At 37.2% G+C, this 20,735-nt stretch overlaps 1 protein-coding gene across 1 annotated transcript in view; it reads right to left on the bottom strand.

The window, feature by feature from the left end:
- DYNC1LI1 (dynein cytoplasmic 1 light intermediate chain 1) overlaps positions 1 to 20,735 on the bottom strand; it is a 55,848-nt gene that overhangs the window by 14,244 nt on the left and 20,869 nt on the right. The window contains exons 3-8 of the mRNA XM_057554834.1: positions 16,106 to 16,222; positions 15,137 to 15,367; positions 6,268 to 6,437; positions 3,888 to 3,981; positions 895 to 1,030; positions 196 to 307 (exon numbers count right to left, since the gene is read on the bottom strand). Of these exons, the coding sequence (XP_057410817.1) occupies positions 196 to 307; positions 895 to 1,030; positions 3,888 to 3,981; positions 6,268 to 6,437; positions 15,137 to 15,367; positions 16,106 to 16,222 (860 nt within the window). The remainder of the gene's footprint in view (positions 1 to 195; positions 308 to 894; positions 1,031 to 3,887; positions 3,982 to 6,267; positions 6,438 to 15,136; positions 15,368 to 16,105; positions 16,223 to 20,735) is intronic.

Below are 20,735 nucleotides of genomic sequence, written 5' to 3'. Positions count from 1 at the left end.
GATCTGCCTAGACAGACAGAAGCCAATACAATTACTCTAACAAGGTGTTCTTGGCTTTTGGTTGAGCTCTAGGTTGTAAAGTTCACAACTTGATAGCAAAGGACTCTCTTACTTTTCTACCTACAATCTTAAAATTATGGACTTCCCCCTCAGTTTAAAAGCCTAAATATTGAGACTATATACTAAAACTGTTACCTTTCGGACAGGTGGTTTAGTTATGATGTCTTCAAAATTATCTTCTGCTTTTAACATTTGAAAATTTTCATGTAATATTCCTATCTTCTTATCATTATCCCACCCTGCTGGACTAGAAAGAAATGCACATGACAAATTCTCAAGCATTTATATAGTCATTCTTTCATTCAATCCATGATCATATTAAGGGGAATATTTTTATGAAGTTAAATTTGACCAATTATGGAAAATTAATCAGTTTTATTATAATGCTCAAGTTTACTAATTTCTACTTAAAATTATTATCAACCTTCCTGATTTTAAAACTGTCATTACAGGTTTTTGGGGGAGAAGGTGGTAATTATTTTTACCTCCCAATTTATTCAGATAACTTTTCAAAGCATGTCTAGATTATACATTGGGTCCTTTATGTATCATAACCAATTAGAGAGTAGATACACTGATATATGCACCCAATAGATAGTTTAGTTATAATAGCAAGCCTTTCAAAAGGGTTCAGACCAGCAGTAAAACTAAAAGGCAAAGATAAATAAATCAAGGCAGGTTATAAACAAAACAATCTAGGAACAGATTCTCACCTACTCATCATGGAAAAGTCTACTGGTCTCACTTCAAATGAGAATGAGATGATGATGATGGTGCACCATCGAACTGGAGCAACAACACATGATAAAACAATACATTTAAGAGTATACTTACATAAATACTGCATCTTTTTCCACAACAATAGCAGGAATCTTGTAGGGAAATCCATAGAGTTTCTGAACAATGTATTTATATACTAAATCTATATTTTTGTTTTCTTTTACTGAAGTGTAAATAAGTGCTGCACCATCTGAATGAACACAGTTAAAGAAACTTTTGGACAAACTCCATCAACAGGTACCATAAAATTTTGGGTTCTCAGCTTAGCATTTATGCATATTAGTTTCAAAAATAATTTCCAAAGGCATAATTACATGGTAATCAAGACTTTCAAAACTATAAAATACTTATATACAGGCTAAAATGCAAATAAAACTATCTCTACATAATTGATTTAACCTAGGAGGGCAAAAATCTCATTAGCCAAGAAAGTAAAGGTAAATTTAATAACTGACACCACTACTACCTCTACATTGAAAGCATATGAAGAGGCAATTTATTTTTGTTTTTAACCTTCCTAAACTCCATGAAGGAGGGATATTATTTATCAAAAACTGTTTTGCCTTTTTAACAAAAATGGCTTGCACTAGTGTCTCTTACAGTTTTTACTAGTCCAGTAATTAGGACTTTGTGGAGAAAGCTCAGGAGATCCACTGAACAGAGATGAACCATCAAGAACCATCAGGAAGCTTTTAAGAATGATCCAAGGCAAAAGTAGATTTCATGACCAAAACGCTAGCACTAGCCATTGGGTCTCAAGAGAGATGGTGACTCAGGCCAAGAGGAAATGCTGAGAATGGTCTAACTTCTGAACTAGGATACTCGTATTTTCTAGGACACAAACCAAGGCTTATGAACCTTAAAATGGTATTGCTAAATACTACTTGTCATAATACTTAGTTTGGTAGAAACAAACATCCATAATCTTAAGTAAATGCTTAATTGTGTGAACTTTTCATGAATGATCTTTCTCACGAGAGCCAATTTATAATTTGGAAGATTTACACAGCTGGAAAATTTGCAATGCAATTAAAATTTTTTAATTTTTAAAATAAAGATGATTTTGAATTGTTGTCCTCACTGACACACACACACACACCTCTATCTTTTTTTTTTTTTTGAATTAATTTATTTATTTTTGGCTGTGTTGGGTCTTCGTTGTTGCATACGGGCTTTCTCTAGTTGCGGTGAGCTGGGGGGCTACTCTTCGTTGCAGTGCACAGGCTTCTCATTGCGGTGGCCTCTCTTGTTGCAGAACACGGGCTCTAGGCGCATGGGCTTCAGTAGTTGTGGCTCATGGGCTCTAGAGCGCAGGCTTAGTAGTTGTGGCACATGGGCTTAGTTGCTCCACGGCATGTGGGATCTTCCCGGACCAGGGCTCAAACCCGTGTCCCCTGCATTGGCAGGCGGATTCTTAACCACTGCACTACCAGGGCAGCCCCCCTCTCACTATCTTGAAGTGATTTCTTGTTTTGTATTCTTTTAAAATCAACCAGCTCTACTAAAGGTCTGTAATTATTGTAGTGGACAGTCTCCTTCCTGATTACATCTCTATATGTACATTTCCAAGTGTAGCTTTAAATAAATGTTTAAAGAGACTGTTTGTTCTCAAATTTTCTAATCTGCAAAGATAACAAAAGGCTATCAACACCTACTTCAATTACTTCTACTTTTTGTTTTCTTTTGCAGACAAATGCCCTTTAATTCAATCCAACTAACCATTATGTGACATGACAAGAGAAAGTGCCATGGAGGACAAAGTACTGAAGGGAAAAAGGAAAAGGGAAACTCCCAGTGTCAAGTGATCTTATTCATTATTCAACGAGGCTCTTGCCAAGTGGTCCTTAAATTAAACGTCCATTAATGATGTTGAAAAACTACAGATACTATAAACATGTGTACATTACTTATTCCTGTCTACTGCTACTATCTATCATTTCTTCACTTTTCAGACCCAAAAGCTTTGATTGGGGAATGCAACTGCAAAACATCTGATCCAAGGGGGCAAGTGAGAACACCTCTCTTCGGTGCTCTCAAGCTGTTTGAAGTTTTCAACAGGAAATTCTCTTAAAAGCACTCACTCATTTTATCCTTTGTTTAGTTGTAAATGTTATTCACTGGCTCATATAATCCTTGCAACCTAGACTACACAAGATTCCTTATGCCAGGTTTTCCAACCTTGTGATCATCAGAATTACCCAGAAAGCTTTTTTTTTTAAAATTCAGCATAGATTCTCCAGCCTCCCCTTGGAATGTTCCAATTCAGTAAGTCTTAGATGGGCAAAGCCAGATTTAAAAACCATTGCATTATGGGCTTCCCTGGTGGCGCAGTGGTTGAGAATCTGCCTGCCAATGCAGGGGACACGGGTTCGAGCCCTGGTCTGGGAAGATCCCACATGCCACGGAGCAACTAGGCCCGTGAGCCACAATTACTGAGCCTGGGCATCTGGAGCCTGTGCTCCGCAACAAGAGAGGCCGCGATAATGAGAGGCCTGCGCACCGCGATGAAGAGTGGCCCCCACTTGCCACAACTAGAGAAAGCCCTCGTACAGAAACGAAGACCCAACACAGCCATAAATAAATAAATAAATAAAAATTAAACTTAAAAAAAAAAAAAAAAAAAAAAAAAAAAAAAAAACCATTGCATTAGACTATAGTGGAGATAACATACTAAACAAATTAAAAACAAGAACACACAAACCCAAATATTGATCTTTCCCTACCACCCACCCCCAAGAAATGAATACCAGTATTCAGCGAGAATGTTTTCAATGCCAACTCATTAGAATTTTCTACATAAGTCTGACCATTATTTTTCCTAATCACAGTACTTTAAAAACAGCAAATCAAAGTTACATATTTCAATACGTGCTTTTATATCTCAAAATACCTAGATATAAATGATTTGGGAATTGAAATTTCCAACCAGAGGCAGGAGAAAAAAAGTTTATGGAATTTCTGAAGTCATCAATTTATTCCTTTACTTAAGCAAACAAACAAGCAAACAGCTAAGGAACACTGCACCAATCAATGTATTAAAAGGATACACTGTAAACAAAACTTCCGGATATGAGACTGAATAAAATCGAAATGCTCATCTCTGTAGTCATGTTCTTTCTCCAACACACTAATGGCATCACACTAATGAGTTAAAATAATTTAAAAAACAATATTAACTTTAAATAATAATATAATGATTTAAACAGTTCAATGTTGGGTGAGGGAATATCACAAAACTACCACTCTGATACAGTGACTGATCAGTAGAACCTAGAATATTAATTACTCCTATATGTCTAGAGACTTTTAGTTGGAGTCTTAAGACTAATGAATACTTTTATTTCTTTAAAAAGCATTGATTTCTATGATATATTGAATGTGATGAGAACACCAAAGAGAAAATTTTAGTACATAAAGGAATGAAGAATAACAGGACAACCTTATAATGGGCGGTCATACTTGCTAACTCAACGACTTATGTCCTAGAACAAAGTTTTTAAGATCTAAACTCTATTCTAGTTCTATAAAACACTCTGTATATCCAGGGAGTCTGCACTTCTCACTATTTCCCCTTTGTTCCTCTGCTTATTTGATAGCTCTTAATTGACCTTTATTTCTTTTCTGGTGCTTTTATTCACTCTCACTTCAATTTCACCAACAGCAAAAAAGGGGAATTACAGGCTATTTCTGAAATGTCACCTGTACAATCAATGAAACAATTCTGAATTCTGCTTGCCAAAAAAAAAATGTTAGGAAAAAAATTAAGGTATGTTCAAACATCATGATATCCAAATAACTTCATCAAAACTTTTGTGAATTGAAGGTTATGAAATCTAAAAATAAACAATGTCCATCATACCTAGTATTAGTTTGGGGTCAAATTTGATGTCATTTTTTTTGATATGTAATTTTTTGTTATGCACATATACAACATAGAACAGTCTCCTTATATAAACATGATATAGCATACTGTCCATGTTATAAAACACTGAGAGTAATTATTTCATATTATTAAAGATACTTACAATTATTATACTGTTGACTTATGACATTTTTGGTGAAGCACGATAGTTTAGTAAAAACATTTTTAACTGAAATATGAGGATCTGGCAAGAAACCTAGCTGAGTCTCAATTTCAAGCGTCTTTAAACTGAGTTGAACCACCATTCTTCATCTATCCTGAGATACACATTCCCCCATCCCTCCACACACTTTAAAAGCTCTTAAATTGAAGCACAACTGATGGTGTCTTAGATTCTGTGAAATACTGTAGATGATCTCTTTTGGCTGGAAAATTTTATGAATCTATGACTCATTTGATACTGATTTGGGTCCCTTTAAAGCATGACATTTTTTCTTTGGAAAATAAAGAGCTTTTTATAAGGCAAGTTGTGGTGTAAAACAGGAAAATATCTGCCAATAAACAGCTCTTTGCCAAACAAAATAAAACCCAAACAAACCACAGACAAAAGGATTCTATTGTAAGAGTTTAAGCACAGTTTTATGCAAAAGATATAAGTAACAATTAACTACACCTGAATCACCATTTGAAAAGCAGACAATAGACTTTGACTTAATTATTTTAAATGCTACCCCCACATTCCTTTGTTATTGATAATTTTTATAGTGTTTAAAGTAAAACTTAAGCTATATTTAAATTTTTTTATCATTTTTATTCCAAAGGTGAATAAATTCCACACCCTCCTTCATTTAGATGTGCAAATTTTACATTACAAAAAACATAATAATTTTAGATCTCAAAAGCGTTTATATGTTCTGTAATTATCTTAACTATTCCATGGCTTACACAGTAAAGACATACTACTTAGGACCAAATGGGGAGAAGATGAACTATAAATTATTTTTTAAAGGAAATTTGATTGCATTATAAAGTGTATACAGTGACAGAACTAAATTAACAGAATTTTTATAATAGTAATCCTACCAGAATCTCTTAAATAAATAAAAGGCCTTTGATAACTGCATTATCAACTTTACATGAGTATTGATACATCTTTTAAATTAAGTCTATCTTATTTTAAGTACATTTTTTAATATCAAGATATTAGTATATAAAACTTACTGTGGAAAAATATTTTATTTTATAAAGTTGATAGCTATCATCTTACCTGTAACTATCTCTACTAAACTGACTATACAATTTGAAGTCTAACTGGAATTAGGAAAATGAAATTTGATCACAAATTTTAGAATATCTGAAGTAACATTTTCTTTCAAAGAAAACTATGATTAAGTTCACAAAACAAACATGTGAATATCATTCAATATTTTAAACTATCATATCTACTTATTAAGAAAAGTTACCTAGGAAAACTAATGTGTCAACTCCAAAAGAAGCCTAGAAAATAAAACAGTTGTTCATCCTTGGTTAGTATCAGTAGTAGAATCTGTAGGAAGCAAACTAACCTTTGTGCAAACTACTAGTACTGGAATGCCCAAGTTCTGTGTAAGTGTATCCGCACCCAGAGGTAAAACCACACTGTCGTCTTTGTCTTCCTGTGATGCGGTATTTCTTCTCTGAGGAGAAGCTGGGAAATCTTCTCCTGGCTCTACATATTCTTGAAAGTCTCTAATCACTGAAAATCAAAGTAAATAATTTAATACGTAGTTTAGAAATGGCTTTTTATTTCAGCAGGTAGTTTTTCTGCTGTCTAAATACATATTTTACTAGAGTTCACACTTAGTCTTGTGTAAGAAACAAAGAGGTTTTGAGAAATCCAATTCAAAGACAGTATAGGAACACTGGACCCACATTAATTATCAAGAGGAAGAATAAAACATTGAGGGGCTCCAAAGGGTGGGGTTCAATGCAGGCCTGGTTCAATCTGTGCAAATTACTGTGGGCAAGTCACAATTGAGCTTTGTCCCTCTACCCTCTCTAATTCACAAACAGCACTGAAAGGATAAAAAATAAATAAATTTGGGGGGGGCGGGGAGGAAGGTTTCCACAATCTAAAAGACAGTTCCAGATGGCTTTCTAATATTAACTTCCTTTCTCTAAACCCTTTATTCAGGTCTCCTCCTCTTTACCTAGGTGCAATCTTGAGCCATGTTTATTCTATAACTCCCATAAAAACTAGGGAGATATTACCAATACTAATAAGTTTTTAGAACTCGCTTGCAAAATTGTCAAAACCTTCACTTAAAAAAAGTTAATGTGGGAGAGGAACCAAAATGGTGGAGTAGAAGGACGTGCTCTCACTCCCTCTTGTGAGAACACCAGAATCACAACTAGCTGCTGGACAATCATCGACAGGAAGACACTGGAACTCACCAAAAAAGACACCCCACATCCAAAGACAAAGGAGAAGCCACAGTGAGACGGTAGGAGGGGCGCAATCACAGTAAAACCAAATCCCATAACTGCTGGGTGGGTGACTCACAGACTTGCGAACACTTATACCACAGAAGTCCACCCACTGGAGTGAAGGTTCTGAGCCCCACGTCAGGCTTCCCAAGCTGGGGGTCCGGCAATGGGAGGAGGAATTCATAGAGAATCAGACTTTGAAGCCTAGTGAGAATTGATTGCAGGACTTCAACAGGACTGGGGGAAACAGAGACTCCACTCTTGGAGGGCACACACATAGTGAGCGCATCATGACCCAGGGAAAGGAGCAGTGACCCCAGGGGAGACTGAACCAGACCTACCTGCTAGTGTTGGAGGGTCCCCTGCAGAGGCAGGGGGTGGCTGTGGCTCACCGTGGGGACAAGGACACTGGCAGCAGAAGTTCTGGGAAGTACTCCTTGGCCTGAGCCCAACCAGAGTCTGTCATTAGCCCCACCAAAGAGCCCAGGTAGGCTCCAGTGTTGGGTTGCCTTGGGCCAAACAACCAACAGGGAGGGAACCCAGCCCCACCCATCAACAGTCAAGTGGATTAAAGTTTTACTGAGCTCTGCCCACCAGAGCAACAGTCAGCTCTACCCACCACCAGTCCCTCCCATCAAGCCTCTTAGATAGCCTCATCCACCAGAGGGCAGACAGCAGAAGCAAGAAGAACTACAATCCTGCAGCCTGTGGAACAAAAACCACATTCACAGAAAGATAGACAAGATGAAAAGGCAGAGGGCTATGTACCAGATGAAGGAACAAGATAAAACCCCAGAAAAACAACTAAATGAAGTGGAGATAGGCAACCTTCCAGAAAAAGAATTCAGAATAATGATAGTGAAGATGATCCAGGACCTCGAAAAAGAATGGAGGCAAAGATCGAGAAGATGCAAGAAATGTTTAACAAAGACCTAGAAGAATTAAAGAACAGAGATGACCAATACAATAACTGAAATGAAAACTACACTAGAAGGAATCAATAGCAGAATAACTGAGGCAGAAGAACGGATAAGTGACCTGGAAGACACAATGGTGGAATTCACTGCTGCAGAACAGAATAAAGAAAAAGAATGAAAAGAAATGAAGACAGCCTAAGAGACCTCTGGGACAACATTAAACCCAACAACATTCGCATTATAGGGGTCCCAGAAGGAGAAGAGAGAGAGAGAAAGGACCTGAGAAAATATTTGAAGAGATTATAGTTGAAAACTTCCCTAACATGGGAAAGGAAATAGCCACCCAAGTGCAGGAAGTGTAGCGAGTCCCATACAGGATAAACCCAAGGAGAAACACGCCGAGACACATAGTAATCAAATTGGCAAAAATTAAAGACAAAGAAAAATTATTGAAAGAAGCAAGGAAAAAATGAAAAATAACATACAAGGGAACTCCCATAAGGTTAACAGCTGATTTCTCAGCAGAAATTCTACAAGCCAGAAGGGAGTGGCATGATACACTTAAAGTGATGAAAGGGAAGAACCTACAACCAAGATTACTCTACCCGGCAAGGATCTCATTCAGATTCTCTGGAGAAAACAAAAGCTTTACAGACAAGCAAAAGCTAAGAGAATTCAGCACCACCAAACCAGCTCTACAACAAATGCTAAAGGAACTTCTCTAAGTGGGAAACACAAAAGAAGAAAAGGATCTACAAAAACAAACCCAAAATAATTTAAAAAATGGTCATAGGAACATATATATCGATAATTACCTTAAACGTGAATGGATTAAATGCTCCAACCAAAAGACACAGGCTTGCTGGATGGATACAAAAACAACACCCATCTATATGCTGTCTAAAAGAGACGCACTTCAGACCTAGGGACACATACAGACTGAAAGTGAGGGGATGGAAAAAGATATTCCATGCAAATGGAAATCAAAAGAGAGCTGGAGTAGCTATACTCGTATCAGATAAAATAGACTTTAAAATAAAGAATGTTACAAGAGACAAGGAAGGACACTACATAATGATCCAGGGATCAATCCAAGAAGAAGATATAACAATTATAAATAAATACGCACCCAACATAGGAGCACCTAAATACATAAGGCAACTGCTAACAGCTATAAAACAGGAAATCGACAGTAACACAATAATAGTGGGGGACTTTAACACCTCACTTACACCAATGGACAGATCATCCAAAATGAAAATAAATAAGGAAACAAAAGCTTTAAATGAAACAATAGACCAGATAGATTTCATTGATATTTATAAGACATTCCATCCAAAAACAGCAGATTACACGTTCTTCTCAAGTGCGCACGGAACATTCTCCAGGATAGATCACATCTTGGGTCACAAATCAAGCCTCAGTAAATTTAAGAGAATTGAAATCATATCAAGCATCTTTTCTGACCACAACACTATGAGATTAGAAATGATTTACAGGGAAAAAAATGTAAAAAACACAAACACATGGAGGATAAACAATACGTTACTAAATAACCAAGAGATCACTGAAGAAATCAAAGAGGAAATTAAAAAATACCTAAAGACAAATGACAATGAAAACACGACGATCCAAAACCTATGGGATGCAGCAAAAGCAGTTCTAAGAGGGAAGTTTATAGCTATACAAGCCTACCTCAAAATACAAGAAAAATCTCAAGTAAACAATCTAATCTTACACCTAAAGGAACTAGAGGAAGAAGAACAAACAAAACCCAAAGTTGGCAGAAGGAAAGAAATCATAAAGATCAGAGCAGAAATAAATGAAATAGAAACAATAAAACAATAGTAAAGATCAATAAAACTAAAAGCTGGTTCTTTGAGAAGATAAACAAAATTGATAAACCATTAGCCAGACTCATCAAGAAAAAGAGGGAGAGGACTCAAATCATTAAAATTAGAAAAGAAAAAGGAGAAGTTACAACAGACACCACAGAAATACAAAGCATCCTAAGAGACTACTACAAGCAATTCTATGCCAATAAAATGGACAACCTGGAAGAAATGGACAAATTCTTAGAAAGGTATAACCTTCCAAGACTGAACCAGGAAGAAACAGAAAATATGAACAGACCCATCACAAGTAATGAAATTGAAACTGTGATTAAAAATCTTCCAACAAACAAAAGTCCAGGACCAGATGGCTTCACAGGTGAATTCTATCAAACATTTAGAGAAGAGCTAACACCCATCCTTCTCAAACTCTTCCAAAAAATTGCAGAGGAAGGAACACTCCCAAACTCATTCTATGAGGCCACCATCACGCTGATACCAAAACCAGACAAAGATACTACAAAAAAAGAAAATTACAGACCAATATCACTGATGAATATAGATGCAAAAATCCTCAGCAAAATACTAGCAAACAGAATCCAACAACACATTAAAAGGATCATATACCATGATCAAGTGGGATTTATCCCAGGGATGCAAGGATTCTTCAGTATATGCAAATCAATCAATGTGATACACCATATTGACAAACTGAAGAAGAAAAACCATATGATCATCTCGATAGATGCAGAAAAAGCTTCGACAAAATTCAACACCCATTTATGATAAAAACTCTCCAGAAAGTGGGTATAGAGGGAACCTACCTCAACATAATAAAGGCCATATACGACAAAGCCACAGCAAACATCATTCTCAATGGTGAAAAACTGAAAGCATTTCCTCTAAGATCAGGAACGAGACAAGGATGTCCACTCTCACCACTATTATTCAACATAGTTCTGGAAGTCCTAGCCACGGAAATCAGAGAAGAAAAAGAAATAAAAGGAATACAAATTGGAAAGGAAGAAGTAAAACTGTCACTGTATGCAGATGACATGATACTATACATAGAGAATCCTAAAAATGCCACCAGAAAACTACTAGAGCTAATCAATGAATTTGGTAAAGTTGCAGGATACAAAATTAATGCACAGAAATCTCTTGCATTCCTATACACTAATGATGAAAAATCTGAAAGAGAAATTATGGGAACACTCCCATTTACCATTGCAACAAAAAGAATAAAGTACCTAGGAATAAACCTACCTAGGGAAACAAAAGACCTGTATGCAGAAAATTATAAGACACTGATAAAAGAAATTAAAGATGATACCAACAGATGGAGAGATATACCATGTTCTTGGATTGGAAGAATCAATATTGTGAAAATGACTATACTACCCAAAGCAATCTACAGATTCAATGCAATCCCTATCAAATTACCAATGACATTTTTTACAGAACTAGAACAAATCGTCTTAAAATTTGTATGGAGACACAAAAGACCCCGAATAGCCAAAGCAGTCATGAGGGAAAAAAACGGAGCTAGAGGAATCAGACTCCCTGACTTCAGACTATACTACAAAACTACAGTAATCAAGACAATATGGTACTGGCACAAAAACAGAAACACAGATCAATGCAACAAGATAGAAAGCCCAGAGATAAACCCACACACCTGTGGTCAACCAATCTATGACAAAGAAGGCAAAGATATACAATGGAGAAAAGACAGTCTCTTCAATAAGTGGTGCTGGGAAAACTGGACAGCTACATGTAAAAGAATGCAAATAGAACACTCCCTAACACCATACACAAAAATAAACTCAAGATGGATTCGAGACCTAAATGTAAGACCAGACACTATAAAACTCTTAGAGGAAAACATAGGAAGAACACTCTTTGACATAAATCACAGCAAGATCTTTTTTGTTCCACCTCCTAGAGTAATGGAAATAAAAACAAAAATAAACAAATGGGACCTAATGAAACTTCAAAGCTTTTGCACAGCAAAGGAAACCATAAGCAAGCCGAAAAGACAACCCTCAGAATGGGAGAAAATATTTGCAAACGAATGAACGGACAAAGGATTAATCTCCAAAATATATAAACAGCTCATGCAGCTCAATATTAAAAAAACAAACAACCCAATCCAAAAATGGGCAGAAGACCTAAATAGACACTTCTCCAAAGAAGACATACAGATGGGGCTTCCCTGGTGGTGCAGTGGTTGAGAGTCTGTCTACTAATGCAGGGGACACGGGTTCGAGCCCTGGTCTGGGAGGATCCCACATGCCGCGGAGCAACTACGCCTGTGCACCACAACTACTGAGTCTGCGCGTCTGGAGCTTGTGCTCCGCAACGAGAGAGGCCGTGACGGTGAGAGGCCCGTGCGCCGCGATGAAGACTGGCCCCTGCTCGCCGCAACTGGAGAAAGCCCTCGCACAGAAACGAGGACCCAACACAGCCAGAAATAAATTAATTAATTAATTAATTTTAAAAAAAAAGTGTGAGCTACTAATAATGACTACCATTCTGTAGGAGAATCCAAATGAATGTCTCCATTATTTAAAAAAAAAAAAGAAGACATACAGATGGCCAAGAAGCACATGAAAAGCGGCTCAACATCACTAATTATTAGAGAAATGCAAATCAAAACTACAATGAGGTATCACCTCACACCGGTTAGAATGGGCATCATCAGAAAATCTACAAACAACAAATGCTGGAGAGGGTGTGGAGAAAAGGGAACCCTCTTGCACTGTTGGTGGGAATGTAAACTGATACAGTCACTATGGAGAACAGTATGGAGGTTCCTTAAAAAACTAAAAATAGAATTACCATATGATCCAGCAATCCCACTACTGGGCATATACCCAGAGAAAACCATAATTCAAAAAGACACATGCACCCCAATGTTCACTGCAGCACTATTTACAATAGCCAGGTCATGGAAGCAACCTAAATGCCCATCGACAGACGAATGTATAAAGAAGATGTGGTACATATGTACAATGGAATATTACTCAGCCATAAAAAAGAACGAAATTGAGTCATCTGTTGAGACGTGGATGGATCTAGAGACTGTCATACAGGGTGAAGTAAGTCAGAAAGAGAAAAACAAATATCGTATATTAACGCATGTATGTGGAACCTAGAAAAATGGTACAGATGAACCAGTTTGCAGGGCAGAAGTTGAGACACAGATATAGAGAACAAATGTATGGACACCAAGAGGGGAAAACCACGGTGGGGTGGGGATGGTGGTGTGCTGAATTGAGCGATTGGGATTGACATGTATACACTGATGTGTATAAAATTGATGACTAATAAGAACCTGCAGTATAAAAAAACAGAAACAAACAAACAAAAAAACAACTAATACTAAACTTTCTTTGGGTTTTTTGTATGGAAATATGTTAATATAAATGTTTCAGCCATTACATGAAATTTCTAAAAATCTTACATGTTCTGGTATAATGTTATAAGTCATAATTCTAGTTATTACTTTAAAATGTATATCTCAGAAATCACTAAATTTTCTTGTCAGTTGCATTATTATGAACTTTCATCAAATCTTAACCGTGGTCATTTTTAAGTCTTTTGTCATTTACAGAGAGTTCTGGGTGTACTCTGATGCTTTCGCAAAAATGTTCCTATAAAAGGGTTTAATGTTCAAGGAATTCATGGAAAAGACTCTGACAAGTACAGGTTTCTGGTAACTGACTATACTGCTGAACTGAATGAATAAGCATTTTCAGAACTCTAATGGAAAACTGATGAATTCATAAAAGTGCTAACAAAAGATCAAGATGAAAAAAAAAATTAATTACATGGGACTGAGTGAACTGATGAGGATGATCATAATTTTTGTGATTTTCTGTTTGAATTAAAAAAAAGTTAATGTGAATATACCAAGAGGCTTAACAATGTATACTTTGATTTAGTAATTACTCTTCAAGGAATTCTTAAGGGACCAGTGACAAATACACACACACACAGGGATTTCCATACAAGTGATTTTCATGTTTAAAGGCAAAACAACAAATTTGGAAACAAATTATCCACAGCGCAGGATTAAAACAGTATATGAGGGGACATTATACAGAGTCACAAAGGAGGAAAACTGTCCTAAACTTACATGGGGTCAGGAAGAGGGAATCTTGAACAGTTGAGCATGGTTCCATCAGGAACAGGGGGGCATGCGTATACCTTTAGCAGCTCTGGTAGCTATTACCCTTCAAATCAGAGGCTGAAATCTAATTGGTTCTCAAGTTTTAGCATGCACTAGAAGTTTCTGATTCAGCAGTCTGGGATAGGGCCTGAGAATGTGTATTTCTGACAAGCTCTCAACTGTACTGATACTGATGCTGCTGGTCTTAGGACCACACACTGAAAACCACTGACTGCTATAGTATAAACTTAGAGAAGGGAAAAAAAAGCCCCAGAGGTAATGGCCAACAAGGAAAAAAAGGTATAGATTAAAAGCAGTTAGACACCCTTTTCAATAATTTAGGACATACATTCTCTTAAGTTTTTACTGTTTCCATGCATATAAATTCCAGTAAGCTGTCAAATTTCCCCTAAAAGTTTTCGGCTAACAATAGTAAAGAACGGCAGCATACCATCTGTATATTTTCTTAAGCAAAGTGCAACAATGACATATGAAGAGCTCTCAGTGAAATTAAGAACTGTGACAAGTGGCTTACAACTTGTTAGAAATGACCCGTATCATTTTCATAATTTCCATGAAAATTTCCAACTTACATGGGCACATACAAAATATATTATGTACCTTGTAAATCATACAACCAGCTTAACATCTTTATATTTATGCTGTTACTTAACATCTTTATGGACATACTTCATCTTGACAAGGTTAGTAAAGATTGTTCTACTTATCAAGAAACGAGACTACTGAAAATGAGCAGCTGAAGAAAGATTCAAATTTTTTTATCCTGAAAACCCACTTTCCAAAACGAACACATACGGTCTTTTGGCAAAGAAGAAAAGGCGCCTCTACTAAAGAGTCTGCCGTTATGTATATGTTTCCAATGTAAAACTATATTAAAACAGCACATCATTCAAACTGAATTTCACAAGCAGTACTCTCATTGAGTTTCCTCATTAAACCTTATTCAAAGTCAAAAGTTCCTAACAATTTTGACAGTCAGCTAGGACATTTTGTCTTTGAAATCTATATTTTCTAGATTACTCACACTTTTGTTCCATTTCTTTCATTTCTTCAGGAGGAATTTTCAATTTGTCAATATGTTCTCTAACAACACTTGCCCATTTCTGTAAAGAATCCAAAGCAGTCCAAGGCTTTGACATATCAACAACCAACATAACTAGAGTGTCCTTCAGAGAAATGGCATCCAGTGAAAATTTAAGGAGGCCTTTGTGATACGGGTCTCCATCCAAGATCCATACATTACATCTTGTTTGATCTACGACAGACAAAAGAAAAGTTACCAAAGCAACAGGATAAAGTCATTTCATCATCCAACTAACAATACTACTTGGTATTTTAAGGCATCTCCACAGGAGATGTCTCCTTCGGCAAGGTTCACCTACTTGGGTTACATCTACCAATTCAGTAAAGTCCTAATGAATACTCAAGAAAATGATTTAACTGCCAACACAGAAAATCAGCATCCTCTACTTCATATTTCTCAATCCCAAACCACAGACTGAATAACATGTTTCTATTCTTACCATCAGCAGATAGAGCCATGCATATTCAAGATATTATATACGAAAATGAGAAGGCAAGCGATCTATAGAAGAAAAAATTGGCTGATCAGATGAGAAAAGCTGGGGAGTAAATGACACTTTCATGTCAAAAAATGAGACGAGGGTAAAAAGAGGGCAAAACAATCATAGGATACTATTATTTCACTATCGGAGGGAAAATGAACTGAAAAATTGAGATTCTTCAAGGTTAGCAAGAAAGCTAAAGTCTGCACACCAATACCCTAAGACGTTTAAAAATACCACTATATGAATCCCAATCTCAAACCAATAAAAGTATGCCCTAACATAACTATTTACTGACTGGCATGACACAGTAGGTCTCCTAGTAAAAAATGACACACTAAGAAAAGTCAAAGACTAATATTAATACGGACAGCAGTGCAACTTGGAAAGACTTCAGTAAACTTGCATTACAAATAAACGACACTCACCATCCCTGTCTTCATCATGAACATTTAAGTACAAATATTCCAATCCTCTTCCTTTCTTGTACTCCTCTATTCCCTGAATTTTTCTGATTAAGCTTGTTTTTCCAGCTCCATCTTCACCTGTAAAAAAGGACAAATCTTTAAAATTATAACATGGATTATTTAAGAACGCTTTCTAGTGTGCCAAGAGAAAACCCAACTGGAACTAGCTTCAACCAAAAGGGTAATTTGATGGAAGATAACTAGGTAATTACACAGGTGAAGATGCGGACTTCACCTCCAGGATTCTCTCTCTTGGTATCTCTGCTCCTCTTGTCAAGTCTCCTTTTACCCTATTACAAATGGCTTCCTCCATGGGTATTTTTCAGGAGGCTCAACTCTTATGACATCCTCATTTAATCTACAAGGAACAAAAGACTCTCTCTGTCAGTTTTCAGTCTGAAGACTCTCAGGTAAAGACTATTAGTTGGCCCAGCTGGGGTTATGTGCACACCCAAGGGCCACTCATGGAGGAAGGATAATACATAAAAACTGACCTGGGCAGGGAACTGTGACTGTAGCCTCACCAAAACCATGAAGCCGTAAGAAATATGCGCAAAGGAGAGGGGTGAGGATTGGAGATAGTGAGTTGGGCAAAAACAAGGGCAGAGAGAATGTAGACTAGACAAAAATAAAATGTAGACTTAAAAAATATTAATAGCAAGAAATCATGTGATTTAAACTTGGCACAAATTTTAAAAGTTTAAAACTAGGCTAGCTAGTCAATGTTTTGGTGAGTTTTTTTTATATTGTGAATTTATTTAAATACTACATGTTACTATTTCATGGACTTATTTTGTTATTGGCAATATTGTGTTATTGGTACTTAATAAAGGTGAGTTTCTTGGATCTAAGGACTTACGAGTGGAGACTCATGAGTTCTCTGAGAATTTAAAAGTTATTTTCATTTTCATGTCAAGCACTTAAAAAATTCTATATGTCCTGGATCTTCTGAATAACTATCTTTATATCTAAATGCTGTCAGAAAATTGCAGTACCCACCTCTGCATTGGTGTTTATCATCCTTCTGGTACCAAGCTGAGGCCAAGTGATGCAGACAGAACAGAGAAGAGAGTGGCCACACAGGTATGCCAAACTCAAAAGAAAGTGTCCCAGAGCAGTCAGTACTATTTTCAACTGTACTGGTCAGAATGGTTCTGAACCATTTCCAACATTTCACAGCAATAAGTATAGACTTAACTAGGCAATAAAGAACTTGCCATTAAATATTTACTTAAATAGTACTATTATTAAATAGTACTATTTTTGCAGTGAACCATTAAAATGGTCCAGCAAAATACAGACTGGGTTGAAAACAGGAATATCTATGATAATGACATGAGTTCCATTATGATCATGCTTAAAATGGACATCATAAGGTTAACCAGTGAAAAATAAAATACATAAATACTTCTGTCTACTATTAAACTCATTTAATTTCAGCAAAACATCATGTGTTATATTGATTACTAATCTGAATTTTATCAGTTCCATAGTTTTTATGGCATTTAATTTATAATTTGTTTTTATAGTTCAAGAACTATAAAAAAATTTAAAGAGTTTATATCTAGTCACCTCAGTAGGCATGAGCATTAGACATAATAAAAATAATCTAAATCACCGTGTGAGACCTATGAAAACTTTCTTTTAAAGAGTGTTTAAATAGGAAAGAGCAGACGGATTTTTTTTTTTTTTTTTTGGCTGTGTTGGGTCTTCGTTGCTGCACGCGGGCTTTCTCTAGTTGCGGTGCACGGGCTTCTCATTGCAGTGGCTTCTCTTGTTGCAGAGCATGGGCTCTAGGCACGCAGGCTTCAGTAGTTGTGGCTCGACGGCTCCAGAGCGCAGGCTCAGTAGTTGTGGCGCACGGGCTTAGTTGCTCCACGGCCTGTGAGATCTTCCCGGACCAGTGATCGAACCCATGTCCCCTGCGTTGGCAGGCAGATTCTTATCCACTGCACCACCAGGGAAGCCCAGAGCAGAGGATTTTTAAGACAGTGAAACTATACTGTATGGTACTATAATGGTAAATACAAGTCATTAGACATTTGTCAAAACCCATCTGATGTACACCAAAAACAGACGCTCGTGTAAACTATGGACTTTGGGTGATAAGGCTGTGTCAATGTTAGTACCCTGACTGTAAAAATGTAACACCGTGTGGGATGTCAATAGTGGGGGAGGCTGTGCATATATAGGGACAGGTGGTATTTGGAAACTCTCTATACTTCCCACTCGATTTTGCTGTGAACATAAAACCACTCTAAAAAAATTAAGTTTACTAACTTTAAAAAAAAAAAGAGTCTGAGTCTGTTCTATAACTTGAAAGAATCAAGATTTCTCTTATGACAGGCTACTTTCCTGAAAGGAGTCTTCTAAGTTAAAATGACACCAATTGAAAACTTATTACCCCACAGAAACAGTGTTATGTATTATAAGCAAACACTTAGTACCCAGACTTATCGTAGAAGCTTAAATCAACAATACAATGTTCACTAAGAATTTTCGAAGTATAATATATAGAGATCCATAAAAATACGCAGTAATTAGTCAGATAAAATTTCACTTAATATGAGCCAGCATTTATCTTATCTCTTTAATTCCTACTTTAGATGTTAAAAAGTATCTTTATTTTTTATTTTATTTTTTAAAATTTATTTATTTTTGGCTGTGCTGGGTCTTCGTCGCTGTGCATGGACTTTCTCTAGTTGTGGCGAGCAGGGGCTGCTCTTCGTTGTGGTGCGTAGGCTTCTCACTGCGGTGGCTTCTCTTGTTGTGGAGCACGAGCTCTAGGTGCGCAGGCTTCAGTAGCTGTGGCGCGTGGGCTCAGCAGCTGTGGTGCACAGGCTTAGCTGCTCCGCGGCACGTGGGATCTTCCCGGACCAGGGATCGAACCCATGTCTCCTGCATTGGCAGGCAGATTCTTAACCACTGCGCCACCAGGGAAGTCCCAACGTATCTTTAAAAGGGTCAAAAATTTGAGTCTGTTTCAACTTCTTTTTAATATTTCAAATATATATTTTATATACAAAAGTTTCTGAAAAATATATATACTCGTAATCTTAAGCGTAAGCAAAAAGAATAAAACCATAATAATATCCCTTAGAAATAATCATGATAATTTGGTTATCTCTGATGGTAAGATTATGAGTGATTCCTTAAGTAATAAGTTCGTGTCTTCCTTTTAGTTTATCTAATTCTAACTTTAAAGGTTTAAGTCAATAAGCTCAGAATAGATTTTGAGCCCAAATTCATGGTACCACAAATATTGTCAATCGTAGCTGCACACGCTCACCACTCTAAGTTCTTGCATCCATCAGCACAGTGTGATGGCTGACTGCAAGTGGAAAGGGCCACCCCCACTTATCGTGAGACCAGAGTTTATTCCTCCCCAGTGAATGCTGACCATCATTCATTTCACTGGACTAATGGTTCTCAAAATGCATCAGGATTACCTGGGGGGCTTGTTAAATTAACACACTGCTGGGCCTCACCTCCTGGCTTTCTCAGTCAGTAAGTCTGGGGTGGGGTCCACGCCTCTGCATTTCTAACAAGTTTCCGGTGTTGCTGATGCTGCTGGTCCAAGGACCACACTTTGAGAACTTAGACATTTAGACGTTACTTAGATGTTTACTACACTAAGCCAAGCACTAGGAATACAAAGATCCACAGGTCAAAGTTGCTGTCCTAGGAGCTCATAAATTGGAGAGGGAAAACAAACAGAAGACAATTTCAAGATACTGTCATTAGGACTGCACTAGAGATGTGCAACAAGCAGGAAACCAGACCAAAGGGAAGATCCTGGATTTGCTTGGAAGTCAAAAAGGGCTTTGCACAGAAAGTAGCACTTCAGCCAGATCTTGTAGTGTTAATGAACCATAGAGAGTTAGTCATTCCAGGAAGTAGGAAAGCATATACAGAGGCCTGGAGACAAAGAAGTGTCCTTCTAGAAAGGACAAATAATTTGAATGCATGAAATTTAGAATGTGAGGGGGGAAAGGAGCCAGAAAGTGAGAATAAAAAGGGAATGCCAGATCACGAAGGGCATCCTATGCCAGGCTGAGATGGTTAGGCTTTATCCTGAAGAGTCACTGGCAGTATTTAGGTATTTTAGAAAGACTGCTATCACAAAGGTGTGGAAGAGTGACTGACAAGGGTAGGTTTGGGAGTAAGGAGACTAGATAATAGACAATTACTGGAGTCCTAGCAAGAAATGAGGTAGGCCTGAACTAAAGTATTAGTGGTGTGGTGGGACAGCTGGACTCAAAGGCTGATTTGGCTGGGAGCTGGCACAGAGGTTAAGGGAAACACAGAGGGCAGAGAAGTCCCTCCCTTGCCACAGCTATAGTCACGCCACCCCTCCTGTTCTACCACTTACCTTTCGGTGGTTGGTCCTAAGTCTTCCTTGCAAGCTTCCACCTCCCCCCCACGCCCCAATATTTGTGTTTCCCAGGGTTCCTTCTTCAGACCTCTATTCTTCTCGCTCTACATATAATTCTAGGGGAATCTCAACACAAGACTTCAATACCACCTATAATCTGGTGACTCATAGACTTCCTTCCAGCCTCAGTCTCTCCTGAACTACTTACTGGTCATC

This window comes from Balaenoptera acutorostrata, chromosome 10, assembly GCF_949987535.1.
Source record: "Balaenoptera acutorostrata chromosome 10, mBalAcu1.1, whole genome shotgun sequence".
Lineage (NCBI taxonomy): Eukaryota > Metazoa > Chordata > Mammalia > Artiodactyla > Balaenopteridae > Balaenoptera > Balaenoptera acutorostrata.
This window is presented reverse-complemented; position numbering and strand designations above follow the sequence as displayed.